This window comes from Gossypium hirsutum, chromosome A12 (assembly GCF_007990345.1).
Source record: "Gossypium hirsutum isolate 1008001.06 chromosome A12, Gossypium_hirsutum_v2.1, whole genome shotgun sequence".
Taxonomy (NCBI): Eukaryota; Viridiplantae; Streptophyta; class Magnoliopsida; order Malvales; family Malvaceae; genus Gossypium; species Gossypium hirsutum.
The window spans coordinates 81,054,780-81,070,857 of record NC_053435.1 but is presented as its reverse complement, the minus strand read 5'-3'; the positions used below and the strand labels follow the sequence as shown (position 1 = coordinate 81,070,857).

The window sequence follows — 16,078 nt, the reverse complement described above, 5'->3', positions numbered from 1 at the left end:
CTAAGGAACAAAATCATGCTCAAGTGTTGGTTGTGTTCTAATCATTGATGCACAAGGCATTTTATGATCACCCCTAACCCAAAATGTATCCAATGCCACCGATGTATCAGATTCCTTCTCCATTTTTGTGATCTCCATTTTCCTCCACTTTAACATCACCACCATCCCCATTGAAACCAACACAATTAGCCCCACAATTCCAATCCCAAACCCTATCACCCACCATTTCCAAGCCCGCCCTTCCTTTTCCTCCGTCACCGCCGGCATCTCCGCCACAACGCAAAAATGCCTGGCTTTTTTGACCTTGCAAACATTATCGTTGGTCCAATTCTTGAATTCAACTGACCCGTCCGGTTCAAATCCTACGCACTTAAGCAGTGTCGTGTTTTTATCCCCAACATTTAAATAAGGGAAATGAATCGAAATCAGTTCGCCTTCAACTCTCAACGTTAAATTCCCATCCATTATCATGGTTAAATCAGAGTAATCGTAAACATCGAAACCGATAACCGGAGAAACTAATGCATAACCAGGAACATTGTAGTACATAGAGGACCAATTCCCTAAATTATCATAAACTATAGCTAATCTTTTCACGTATGGCAATGTTTTAACATTAGATGGGATCTTAACATATATGGAATCGGTTCCTCTAGTCCATAAACTCCCACTACGTAACCTCTTAACGGAAACTTCCATGCCGGTGAAATTAGAAGGGAGATTAACTTTATGCTCAGTACCTGTATGATGATTTGCCAATGTGAGATTCGCGTAGTGACGAAACAGAGCTTTTAAAGCTTGTGGATCATAGCTATCAGCTGAGCCACCAACGATCGACGAAGAAATATTAACAATGATGACGATGATGATGATGATGAACCAGCTTGTATCAGACCCCATCAAGATTTTTATTTTACCCCATCAAGCTTTTTGACACAATGCAAATGAATCCCCGAAAAAAGAAACCATCAAAGGAGAGTGAAAAAAATATCAAAAATGGGGCAAAAACAAAGTGGAGCTATCAGCTATGGCGTTGTATTTGGATTTGTTTGCATGAAAATGAAAGAGGGTTTCTTCAGTTTCGATTGAAATAGTGATTTTTTGGTGTGTTCTTTGTGATTAAAAGGGGAAATTTTGAAGATAAGAGAGAAAAAATGGATGTGAAAGATAGTGGTGGCAACGAGGGAGATGGAAATATGTACTAAACACACACACACACACACACACACACACACACATACACTTCATTCCAAATTTAGCTTTTGGTTATTTTTAGGCAAATAGACTTTGGAAGTTCGTCTTCCTTACCTTTTAGTTACCGATACCATGGCTTTATTTTATTTTATTTGGGATAAACTAAAATTTAGTCCTTGAATTTGTTAATTTTTTCATTTTGGTTCTTGAACTTTATTTTGATCCACATTTGTCTTGGAAATTAGCAATTTTTTTTTCAATTTGATCATTGAACTTGGATTTCGTTAAGGTGTCATGATGCGAGTGCCACACTCTAAGATTGTATTATGTCGTCAGCTAAAGGTTTTAAAATTTTAAATAAAATAAAAAATACTAAAAAAATATAATTATTTAAAATTTTTAGATTTAAAACAAAACTCAAGTGTTTGTGCCACATCATAATACCTTAATGGAATCTAAGTTTAAGGATCCAATTGAGAAAGCTGTTAAAGTTTTAAGACTAATATGGACTAAAAAATAATAATTTTAGGGACCTAAGTGGGAAAAGATACCAAGTTCAGGACTAAATGTTACTTTATTCCTTTTTATTTTCGGGCTATTTCATTATTTGAAGTTGAACTGTACTAATTTTTATACTTTGGTACTTGAACTATGATTTTCGTCTCATTTTACCCCAAAAATGATAGACATCCAATATGGATGTGCCATGTCATGTTTTTATTAGAATTTTGCTAATATTATAGTGTTACGTATTCATATAGACCAAAATTGGAAAAAAGTTGTCAAATTCCAAGACTAATATGTATACAAAAAAGTTTAGGGATTAAGTTGAGAATAGTTGTAAAGTTTAAGGATTAAATGTTTTTTAATCCTTAATAGTTTTGCAAGACATGAGGATTAAGATTAAGCGTTGCAAATGAAAGAGTGACAAGTGGCAAGTACCATTTGCTTGGTCAATTTCCACACGTTTTTAAAGCGGTGCACCGGCAATGCACTCCGGTTTTTTTATAGGGTAAATTGCACCCAAAATCACTAAACTATTAGAAAATTTACATTTTGGTTATTTAACTCTTCAAAATTCATTATTTTTCACCAAGCTATTAAGTTTTTTTTTAAGTCTAGCCAGCGAGTTTCAAGCGACGATTTAACGATCGGTATGGTGGATCAATACCCATCAACGAGTATAAGAACATACCTTAGATCCAAACCGATTTGATATCCAATGTCAAAGATCGAAGAAGAAAGCTATTTGGATTTTAGTTCACAGATTCATAATGTTTAAAGTCATTTCATGAAAAAAAACTAAACTACAAAAGAGAAGGGGAAGGCAAGCTTTTGATTGGTATAGGTGATGTAAATAGAGGGAATACAACCACCATTCTAATAGCCTGATGACTTAAACGAAACCTTTCGAATAGATTAATACCATTTTGTAACTTTTTAAAATTGAGTAACCAAAATGTCACTGATAGTTTAGTGACATTAGGTGTAGTTTACCCTATTTTATATTATACTAGATTATGGTACATCACGATGAGTGAAAATTAGAATTATATAACAAAAGCATTTATAAAAGTTGATATTAAAACTAAAGGAAGGTTCAATTGAAATGATAAAGTTAAAATACTCTTAAAATACTTTTTTTATTATTAAAAAGAGAATTTTCCGTAATTGTTTAACTGAATTGAGACAGTAATTAATGACACCAACTCAACTAACTATTTGTTTTTTTGTTTTTTAACTAACACAACCAACCTTTTCTATTAAATAACTTATGATTTAGGTGACATCAAATAAAATTAATTTAAAAACAAAAAAAAAATGAATGTTTTCTTTTTCTAAATTAAGCAACTACCTTTCATTATAAACATATATTGCTTTTTATACAATTTCTATTATTTCTCATAAACTTTATCAAATCTTCAAATAGGAAGATAATACGCACTTAAACAAGTACAAATTTATATCTTCCTAATTGTTGTAATAACAATAATGTCGACTAAAGACTTAATGAGATATTTAAATTTTTTAAAGCAATAATTGGTTCAATTTCGTGATAAGAAGTTTAATATTCTTTTAAGTAAGGTCTCAATTTCAAATCTTATGATTAAGATAAAAACGTCAAGAGAGTCTATCTTCTATTCAAGAGTTCAACCTTACTCGACTTTGAATTTATTTTGTAATTATCCATACTCTATGAACATTAATCTTCAAATTGACAAAAATACTTTTTACTATTAACATCAAGTTAACCTTAGAACTAGAATTAAACACTAAAAAGTTAATAACATTGTTTTTGAATACCAAAATATATCATTTTTGTTAAATATAGGTATCCAATTGGATGAAAAAATAAAACAAGAACCACATTAGAAAAAAGTATCAAACTCAAACAGCAAATGATATATTAAGCATATTAGAATAAATTATTTATGAATTAGGTTTTTGGTGAAGTTTTAAAAAATGAGTCCAATTGGATGCTTTGATCATCTCTTGTTTTGTTGGTTCAAAAAGACAAATAACGGAGAGCAACTTAGTAATAATTGGTAGGGTAAACTATACCATTAGTCACTACATAATGGATACGTTTCAATTTGGTCATTGAACTGTTTAGAAATTTTTATTTAAGTCACTGGGCTATTAAAATCGATGCATATTGCTTTCTTTGTTCGTACTATCTGCATCAATCGAAAGCTCTCATTCCCCGTCTCTTCTACAGTTCATTTATTTTCATGAAACAACTTTAGATGTCATGAAATACAAACCAAAATTCAAACAACTTTTTTCTCTGATCTCCGACATTGACTGTCAGATTGACTTGGATATGAGGTATGTTCTTCTACTCGTTGATGGGTACTGATTCACCGTGCCAATCGTCGAATTATCGCTTAGAGTTCACTAGCGGAACTTTCGTTTAAAAAAAGACTTAAGAACCTAATAACTTATTAAAACTTTTGAATAGTTTAATGACTTGAATGAAAACTTTCAAATAGTTCAGTGACTAAATTATAACTTTTTTTTAGTTAAGTGACCTAAACGAAAACTTACTCATAATTAGTGGCTAATAGTGTAGTTTACCTTCATTGGTAAGTACTCAATATATAAAAGGGTGAACCAAAAATTTAGTCACATATATATGATTTAAATTATATGTTGATCACCAAACTTTAAGAAATTACAATTTGGTCTTTAATGGTCGAAAGTTATGATATAATCACTAATATTAAATTTAGGTGAAACAAAGAAGAATCAAGACATCTAGAACTTCCAAATCTCAACCTTCACACCATGGCTTCTTATTATGATGATGATGTTGAGGGGTTTTTGACTTTGAGGGGAGTTTTTAAAGCGTGTTTATTCAAAGCTAGCGAACCTTTCAATATGTTTGGTGTTGTCTCGAGTCAAGGTTTACCTTCCAACTCTATCAAGAGTCGCACAAGAGTCACGAAGTGATAGCGTCTTGTTGGATCGGATCGTGAGTGGCATACAACCATCTACCAAGAGGACAAGGTTTCAAACCCTACCAAGTGCACGACACTCACATTCCCTCAATAGGCGGTCATGTGCCACGCATGATTTGATCTAAGAAGGCGCTCCATTTTCGTGAATCATGCTTTTAGCTTGGGCTCTCAACAAAGTTGGAAGAAAAAACCTTAACTTGATCCGAGAATAATACCAACCCGTTAACCGATGAAGAAATATTTTTGTAAGATTAATTTTTTTAATAATTCAACTATTGAATTTCGATGATATTATCATCATTAATATTTGACGACTCATAAATATTTTTTACATTAAGCAAATAATTAAATATTTTTAATTTATATAAAACTTGAAATGTATGATTTATCTAATAGAATAAATATTATGAAAATAATTTTATAACAATGTAAATAAATCCTAATATTTTAAAAGAAAAAAAAAACATTGTTGTTGTGTTATAGAATTTTTGTGTAGTTTATATAGACGATGTATTAATATTTTCAGAAACACTGGAAAAACATAGAAAACATTTAAATATCATCTCCCAAGAATTCATAAAACATGGAATTATTTTGAGCCCTAAGAAAATAGAATTAGAAAAAATAGAAATAGAATTTTTAGGTTTAAATTTATCGGCTGATGGTCTTAAACTACAAGATCATATTATAGTAAAAATAAAAGAATTTCCAGAAGAAATTAAAAACCAAAAACAACTTCAACAATTTTTAGGTATAATTAATTATGGAAGAAACTTCTTTCCTAACTTATCTGAAAAAATATGAGACTTATATGAAAAATTAAAAAAGGATAAAACTTTTAGCTGGTCTAAAGAAGACTTAGAAATTATTAAAAATATAAAATCAGAAATAAATTATACCCCAAAAGTCTATTTACCAAAACAATGTGATAGATTAATTTAGAAACCGATGCATCAGAAAAATATTGGGGATGTATTTTAAAAGCTAAAACAGCAAAAAACGAAGAACTAATATGTGGATATAGTTCTGGAAAATTTAAATCAAATGAAGTTAATTATGCTATATATGAAAAAGAATTATTAGCTATTAAAAAGGCAATAAAAACCTTTCTCATATATTTAGCATCTGAAAATTTTATTATAAAAACTGACAACCAGGCAGTCAAACAATTTCTGACTAATAATAGTCTAGAAAGTGTACCAAGAAGAATTAGATGGTATAATGATTTATGTAGTTTCAATTTTGAAGTTTTATATGTCAAAGGTACTAATAATATTATTGCTGATTATCTTAGCAGGCCTTATGGATAGAGGTAAAAAACCTCTAGAACAAGTCGGGGAATGGACTACTGTCCATAAAAAACCCAACAAAGGAAAGCAGATAAATCCTAATCAAGGATTTACTCCCAATCAGGGATTTACTCCTATATTAACAGGATTCTATCCTAATCAAGGATATTATGTTCCTTATCCAATGGTAAGACAACCAACTGGATCTCCTTCATCATAGGCATCGAAAAATGGTTTAGAAATCTTTCTTTTTACTTTAAGTATCCTCTCTGTAAACAACCTTTCCTTGTAAAAAAAATCTTTCCTTTACTTTTAATAAAATATCGATCTTCCGCAACCTATTTAGCAAGTAATTGGTATCAGAGGCCCCCGAAGTTACGGTTCTTGGAGGAATTCATATCATAATATTCATTGTAAGTTCTTATCTTTAATTACAATCCAGTTAATTTCGTGGTTATTTATCTTGAAACCCATATATCTGTTATTTTGCCTAACTTTTGCCTTTTTAAGTCCAGGAGAGTGACGATAGGCCTTTGTGTGTTAAGACAAAATAATATAACAGACGGTTTTAGGTACCAAAGATAAATAACATGGAAGAAACATATTGTTTATATAAAGATAAAACCTGCAATCATATTATGCATATAGATTCTAAACAAGAAAATAATATTTCGGCCCTTAGTAAAGGATTTAATAGTTTAATAGATATAACATCTATATATTATAATAAAATATATAATAAAGTCAATAATATAGAAGAAAAAGTAAATTACATGGGAAATATTAAAGAATTAGATTTGAACAACAAATCTAAAGAAATTTTATCAGAAGTTAATAATAAATTAGATCAGGTTATTAATAATAATACGGAATCAGATATAGATTTAGGTCCCTTATATTATGGTAATAGTAATATAATTTTAACTTTATCAGATGAAGAAGAAGAAACTTCTTCAGAAGAGTCATCTTCTACTATTAATAGAAATAAAAAATCTGAAAAACAAAGAAGAAAAAATATTACTCAACAAAAATATGATTTCCAATCTTATAAAGAATTAATAGAACATTGGAAAGTCAAATTTACTAAAAGTACTGATAAAAATGAAAGAATAGAATATTTAAAATTAATAGAAGAACTTTATGAAAAATATAAAGATCTATTTACTCAGTTTAATTATCACTATATGTTAAATTATGATACTACAGAAAGTAGTAGTTCTAGTAATTCTGATAATCAAGAAGATTTAAATGTAACTAGTTATAAATCTGATGAAGAAAATACTTCAACAGATGAGGATGAAAATATAGAAGTCCCCGAACCTATGGATACTGATCAAACAGATCCTTATGGTAAAAGAAAATTAGAATCAGATATTCAAAAAGATGATTATCTGAGAGCTTTAAATAAAGACTTTGAAACAGTTGAAAATACAACAAGAATTTTTGGTAATCAAACTAAAAATATAGCTACTAATGAAGTTAAAACTGAATATACAGGCGAATCTTCTAATCAACAACCAAGTCAAACTATACCTATACCACATAGGATAGATGATTTAAATAAAAGAAATGTGGCTCAAGGTGGAATATATTTAGATTTGACTAATATTTCAATATCAGACTATGAAAAAACCATTGATGATTGGGCACAGTCAATGACAATAGTTGTAAACAACAACGGTACTTGGTCAAAAGAAAAATTTTTAAATTATTTTGTAAGAACTTTTCAAGGAGACGTTTTACAATTCTTAAGACGTTGGGAAGAATCAGAAGTAGGAAAAGTCCAAAAAGGACAACTAATTAATCAAATAGGTAATCCTAAAGATCTTTTAAAAGGATTAACAAATATTCTAAAAACAGAATTTTGTGGTTATTTTGATAAAAAAGATCAAGATAGTATAGCTAGTTATACCTTATCAAAAATTAAATTATGTGATATTAGATATCTAGAAGAATTTTCTAAAAAATTTCTTCATGAATATCAAAAATTAAAAAATGAAAATATAGAATTTTGGAAAAACCAATATTTTCATAAACTACCCCCACCATGGGATGAGATATGTATAAAAAAATATGTGTCTTATTTAGATAAACATAGTAAAGAATCACGGATAGCAAAAGAAAATATAGATTCTATAGGAAATAGAATTAATTTTGCAAGAGAAAGAATAATTCTACATTGTCTACAAACTAAAGCGGCTAAACAAGTAAAAAATAAATTAACTTATAGCCATTGTACAAAAATTCTAGAAAATGAATGGGAATTTGGATGTAAAACAACACGTCCTAATACATATAAAAAACATAGAAAGAAAAATAGAAAATATAAATTTATTAGATGGAAACCAGGAAATAAAAAATATACTGGTAATAATAAGAAAAAGAAAAAATTTGTTAGAAGAAAAACTTCTAAAAAATCTAAAAAACAGATATGTAAATGTTTTATTTGTGATGAAGAAGGCCATATAGCACCAAACTGTCCTAATAAAGGAAAAAGTGCTAAAAAGATGATTAAAAGTCTTGAAGAACAAGATTTAGAAATTTGTTATGAAGAGGAAATAAATCCTGAAGAAATATTATATGAGTTAATATCAGAAACAGATTCTGATTTAGATGAAGAAGAATATATATTTATGTTTAATGTAGGAAGTAGTTCTAAAAATCAATTAGAAGAAATTCCTAAGTCTGAACAACAAGACATAAAATTAGGAAATTTGATTGGAGAAGAAAAAGACTTTTCTGATGAAATGATAGAAAAAATAAATCACATTTCTAAAGAAGAAATATATAAAATATCTAAGTATAAAATATGGAGTCAAAGACATATAGAAAAAATTAGTGGCAACACAGTTGCTAAGGATACTAGAGGAGGATTAACAGAAATTTCATTATTTACTAAAGAAAAAAATTAAGATGATTAAAAAGAAATACCCTCAAGTTAGATATATACATTTAGGTATAATTATGATAACAATTAGAGCTTTATTTAGAAAAGGACATGATATACCCATAATAGCGGTTTTATTAGATAAAAGATTTGAAAACCCGATAAAAGCACTTATTGGTGGTATTCAGTCTAATTTACACACTGGAGTAATAGGATTTAAAGTTAAACCAAACTATTTTATATCTATTACAGATCCCCTAATAGAAGAATGCTTATGTTTAAGAATTCAGACAAAAAATTCTGAAATTAGCGATTTAGCAGAAGATTTAGCAATAAGTTGGACTTCTATTAATGAATATACCAACACGGCAGAAGTAGAAATTAAAGAAATCAATAATAAAATAATTGAGTTATTTGAACCCAATAAATTTACTACAGAAATACAACCAAAATTATTACATTTAAAAGATCTGTCAATTCCAAAAGATTGGATGATTGATAGAATAAGTGGTGCTAGTACTTCAAAACCCGTAAGTACTATAGAATATATGTCATCAGGAGATAGACTATATTTAAAAATAATGCTATAACAAATACAAATGATAATTTAATTTTACCTTCTAATTCTCAAATAGAAGAAGAAGAAGATAATATTAGTACAAATTCAACAACACCGATAGGTATGAAAACAGTTCAAATACCTATTTTCCCTACTGAACCTAGCAGAAATTCTAGAAATACTAGAATGGAAGAAATACAATCTACTACTATTATTCAACAAATGAAAATAGGAAAAAATGATATTATTACATTTTCAAATTTCCAACCTAGGAAATATTATACATATATAGAAATTACACTTCAATTTAGAGACTATAAAACATATTCTTTGCATGCTTTATTAGATACTGGAGCTACCACAAGTAGTTGTAGAGAAAATGCCATTCCTGTAGAAAAATGGGAATTAATGAAAAATCCAATTAGAGCTATAGGAATTGATGGTAAAGAAACCATAATTCAATTTAAGGCTAGAAATATACCAATTTACATAAATAATGTAAGATTTGTAATTCCTAAAATATTGTGTTTTCCTGAAATGCATGGAGACATATTATTAGGAAATAATTTTATATATCATCATCTACCGTTTTCTATAGATAGAAATTTAGTAATATTATTAACAGAAAAAACTTCTGTAGAAATACCTTTAATAGAAAACCATAAATTTGTATGTGATAAAGGATTTAGACCAATAAGAAAAGAACAAATTAAACAACTAGAAACAAATCATTGGTTGTTTAAAATTCTAGAAAATAATTTTAGTGAAGAACCATTAAAATTATGGGAAAATAGTCCAAGATATTGTGAAATAAAATTAAAGAATCCTAATAAAATAATTAGAATCAAACCTATGATCTATACTAAACAAGATATAGATGAATTTGATATACAAATCAAAGAATTATGGGAAAAAGGATTAATAGAAAAAACTAATAGTCCACACTCAAGTCCAGCTTTTATGGTAAGAAACCATGCTGAAATAAAAAGAGGAAAAGCTAGAATGGTAATTAATTATAAAAGACTAAACCAAAATATTATTTTTGATGGATACTTTATTCCACGGAAAGATGTTTTAATAAATCAAGCTAAACAAGCAAAATATTTCAGTAAATTTGATTGTAAATCAGGATTTTGGCAAATAATGCTAACTGATGAATCTAAACCATTAACAGCCTTTAGTGCACCTAATGGTCATTATCAATGGAGAGTAATGCCATTTGGATTATGTAATGCACCTCAAATCTTCCAAAGATGGATGGATTCTATATTTAATAAATATAAAAAATTTTGTGTAGTTTATATAGATGATATATTAATATTTTCAGAAACACTGGAAAAACATAGAAAACATTTAAATATCATCTCCCAAGAATTCATAAAACATGGAATTATTTTGAGCCCTAAGAAAATAGAATTAGAAAAAACAGAAATAGAATTTTTAGGTTTAAATTTATCGGCTGATGGTCTTAAACTACAAGATCATGTTATAGTAAAAATAAAAGAATTTCCAGAAGAAATTAAAAACCAAAAAAAACTTCAACAATTTTTAGGTATAATTAATTATGGAAGAAACTTCTTTCCTAACTTATCTGAAAAAATAGGAGACTTATATGAAAAATTAAAAAAGGATAAAACTTTTAGCTGGTCTAAAGAAGACTTAGAAATTATTAAAAATATAAAATCAGAAATAAATTATACCCCAAAAGTCTATTTACCAAAACAATGTGATAGATTAATTTTAGAAACCGATGCATCAGAAAAATATTGGGGATGTATTTTAAAAGCTAAAACAGCAAAAAACGAAGAACTAATATGTGGATATAGTTCTGGAAAATTTAAATCAAATGAAGTTAATTATGCTATATATGAAAAAGAATTATTAGCTATTAAAAAGGCAATAAAAACCTTTCTCATATATTTAGCATCTGAAAATTTTATTATAAAAACTGACAACCAGGCAGTCAAACAATTTCTGACTAATAATAGTCTAGAAAGTGTACCAAGAAGAATTAGATGGTATAATGATTTATGTAGTTTCAATTTTGAAGTTTTATATGTCAAAGGTACTAATAATATTATTGCTGATTATCTTAGCAGGCCTTATGGATAGAGGTAAAAAACCTCTAGAACAAGTCGGGGAATGGACTACTGTCCATAAAAAACCCAACAAAGGAAAGCAGATAAATCCTAATCAAGGATTTACTCCCAATCAGGGATTTACTCCTATATTAACAGGATTCTATCCTAATCAAGGATATTATGTTCCTTATCCAATGGTAAGACAACCAACTGGATCTCCTTCATCATATGCATCAAGAATGGTAAACGAATACCCTTCAAAAAGAATAATTCAATCTCCTTGGTCTCAAGATCCGAATTCAGCATATCAAGCCAGTTATTCTGAAGTTATAAAAGGAGCAGAAAATTTGTTGAAACAACAACAAATTTCAGAAATAAAAGATTTTTATAATCCAGGATTACCAAATGAAATTTATAAATATATTAATGAAATATGGAAAACCCATATTTTAGAACAAAGAGCAAACTTTAGACGAACCCTTACAAAGTTTACACAATTTCTAGTTGAAAAGACAACTAAAGAAAATGAAGCACATGAATTATTATTAAAAGCTGTTTTATACAGAGATTGGCAAGAACTCGAAATAGAGTATACAAATATCAATGAGATAAATAATCTTATTGATATATTTCAATACTTTATTCATAAAGGAACAAATAGTCCCATTATGAATAAAATGTTTAGAATATGTTTATATAATAAAGCTAGGAAAATACTACCAGCAGAAATTTTTGAAAAAATCAATAAAATTATCTACAACCAGCAGACTCAATATAAAAAAGTCTTTTCTGAATACTTTGTACAATCATATGTTTATCTAAATGATATAGGGGAAGAAATTTCTACTATAAAATTCAGATTAGATCATGAACCATTTGATATAAACAGTATTGTATGGGGTTTCGTTAAGGAAATTGTAGTACAAAACTTTTCTTTTCACTTATTAAAAGATTTTCCTGCTATTATAAAAGCTATATTATCACTTTTAGTATATCAAGATGATTTTTATTACTGTTTTTATATCCAAATAAGTAGTCTTATTGGAATTGTTGAAAAAGAGCGATTCTATCAACCATATCAAATATGGATTATTCAACGAATGTTTGATAGTCCTTATTTATCAACAGCCAAAGAAGATAAAAAACACTTGACCAAAACCATTGACAAGTGTTACAATAATCCAAAATATTTTCAAATCCAAGCCGGAATTGATTTAATGTCAACAGCACGACATGTACTTCAAGATCAAATGTACAAACTATCTACCGATGGAAAAAGAATAGTAGCTGATAAAAATATCATAATTCAAAAATCAAGAGATGAAGAATCCATACAACTGCTAAAGAAAATAGTAGATATGGAAATAGACGATTTCCCTTCAGAAATAATTGAAGAAATCAAGAACACGTGGGAGACTTAGAATTCACCAAGACTATCACCAGAATCTTTACACCTGGATGAAATAGAAACATGGAACCTGGACAACATCCAAGAAGGATAAAGACAAAGACCACGTGGAAAGTCAAGAAGACTTTCAAGCTGATTTTCAAGATTGGCGGCAAACAAAAATTCAAGGCATCCATGTACAAACAAGATATGAAAAAGACAACTGACAACATACGTGGAGGCAACAATAAATTCATCCTTATCAGAAACACTGTGCGGGATTGAAGAAAAATTAAATAGAGTTTAGAAATTTTACTATAAATAGCAATGTAAAGAGCCTAAACGAGGCATCGAAAAATGGTTTAGAAATCTTTCTTTTTACTTTAAGTATCCTCTTTGTAAACAACCTTTCCTTGTAAAAAAAAATCTTTCCTTTACTTTTAATAAAATATCAATCTTCCGCAACCTATTTAGCAAGTAATTGGATTCATTAGTTAGCATTATTTGCCAAAATCCTGATTTACAATCAAATTTACTGAAATATTTTGCTTGTTTAGCTTGATTTATTAAAACATCTTTCCGTGGAATAAAGTATCCATCAAAAATAGTATTTTGGTTTAGTCTTTTATAATTAATTACTATTCTAGCTTTTCCTCTTTTTATTTCAGCATGGTTTCTTACCATAAAAGCTGGACTTGAGTGTGGATTATTAGTTTTTTCTATTAATCCTTTTTCCAATAATTCTTTGATTTGTATATCAAATTCATCTATATCTTGTTTAGTATAGATCATAGGTTTGATTCTAATTATTTTATTAGGATTCTTTAATTTTATTTCACAATATCTTGGACTATTTTCCCATAATTTTAATGGTTCTTCACTAAAATTATTTTCTAGAATTTTAAACAACCAATGATTTGTTTCTAGTTGTTTAATTTGTTCTTTTCTTATTGGTCTAAATCATTTATCACATACAAATTTATGGTTTTCTATTAAAGGTATTTCTACAGAAGTTTTTTCTGTTGATAATATTACTAAATTTCTATCTATAGAAAACGGTAGATGATGATATATAAAATTATTTCCTAATAATATGTCTCCATGCATTTCAGGAAAACACAATATTTTAGGAATTACAAATCTTAAATTATTTATGTAAATTGGTATATTTCTAGCCTTAAATTGAATTATGGTTTCTTTACCATCAATTCCTATAGCTCTAATTGGATTTTTCATTAATTCCCATTTTTCTACTGGAATGGCATTTTCTCTACAACTACTTGTGGTAGCTCCAGTATCTAATAAAGCATGCAAAAAATATGTTTTATAGTCTCTAAATTGAAGTGTAATTTCTATATACGTATAACATTTCCTAGGTTGGAAATTTGAAAATGTAATAATATCATTTTTTCCTATTTTCATTTGTTGAATAATAGTAGTAGATTGTATTTCTTCCATTCTAGTATTTCTAGAATTTCTGCTAGGTTCAGTAGGGAAAATAGGTATTTGAACTGTTTTCATACCTATCGGTGTTGTTGAATTTGTACTAATATTATCTTCTTCTTCTTCTATTTGAGAATTAGAAGGTAAAATTAAATTATCATTTGTATTTGTTATAGCATTATTTTTAAAATATAGTCTATCTCCTGATGACATATATTCTATAGTACTTACGGGTTTTGAAGTACTAGCACCACTTATTCTATCAATCATCCAATCTTTTGAAATTGACAGATCTTTTAAATGTAATAATTTTGGTTGTATTTCTATAGTAAATTTATTGGGTTCAAATAACTCAATTATTTTATTATTGATTTCTTTAATTTCTACTTCTGCCGTGTTGGTATATTCATTAATAGAAGTCCAACTTATTGCTAAATCTTCTGCTAAATCGCTAATTTCAGAATTTTTTGTCTGAATTCTTAAACATAAGAATTCTTCTATTAGGGGATCTGTAATAGATATAAAATAGTTTGGTTTAACTTTAAATCCTATTACTCCAGTGTGTAAATTAGACTGAATACCACCAATAAGTGCTTTTATCGGGTTTTCAAATCTTTTATCTAATAAAACCGCTATTATGGGTATATCATGTCCTTTTCTAAATAAAGCTCTAATTGTTATCATAATTATACCTAAATGTATATATCTAACTTGAGGGTATTTCTTTTTAATCCTCTTAATTTTTTCTTTAGTAAATAATGGAATTTCTGTTAATCCTCCTCTAGTATCCTTAGCGACTGTGTTGCCACTAATTTTTTCTATATGTCTTTGACTCCATATTTTAAACTTAGATATTTTATATATTTCTTCTTTAAAAATGTGATTTTTATTTATTTTTTCTATCATTTCATCAGAAAAGTCTTTTTCTTCTCCAATCAAATTTCCTAACTTTATGTCTTGTTGTTCAGACTTAGGAATTTCTTCTAATTGATTTTTAGAACTACTTCCTACATTAAACATAAATATATATTCTTCTTCATCTAAATCAGAATCTGTTTCTGATATTAACTCATATAATATTTCTTCAGGATTTATTTCCTCTTCATAACAAATTTCTAAATCTTGTTCTTCAAGACTTTTAATCATCTTTTTAGCACTTTTTCCTTTATTAGGACAGTTTGGTGCTATATGGCATTCTTCATCACAAATAAAACATTTACATATCTGTTTTTTAGATTTTTTAGAAGTTTTTCTTCTAACAAATTTTTTCTTTTTCTTATTATTACCAGTATATTTTTTATTTCCTGGTTTCCATCTAATAAATTTATATTTTTTATTTTTCTTTCTATGTTTTTTATATGTATTAGGACGTGTTGTTTTACATCCAAATTCCCATTCATTTTCTAGAATTTTTGTACAATGACTATAAGTTAATTTATTTTCTACTTGTTTAGCCGCTTTAGTTTGTAGACAATGTAGAGTTATTCTTTCTCTTGCAAAATTAATTCTATTTCCTATAGAATCTATATTTTCTTTTGCTATCCCTGATTCTTTACTATGTTTATCTAAATAAGACACATTTTTTTATACATATCTCATCCCATGGTGGGGGTAGTTTATGAAAATATTGGTTTTTCTAAAATTCTATATTTTAATTTTTTAATTTTTGATATTCATGAAGAATTTTTTTAGAAAATTCTTCTAGATATCTAATATCACATAATTTAATTTTTGATAAGGTATAACTAGCTATACTATCTTGATCTTTTTTATCAAA

The 16,078-nt window shown here is 27.9% G+C and overlaps 1 protein-coding gene across 1 annotated transcript; it reads right to left on the bottom strand.

The window, feature by feature from the left end:
- On the bottom strand, nt 1-900 carry LOC121211415 (uncharacterized). The gene has a single exon (XM_041084179.1). It carries the CDS (start codon nt 898-900, stop codon nt 1-3), a length of 900 nt encoding a protein of 299 aa, XP_040940113.1.
- Nucleotides 901-16,078: the final 15,178 nt, after the last annotated feature.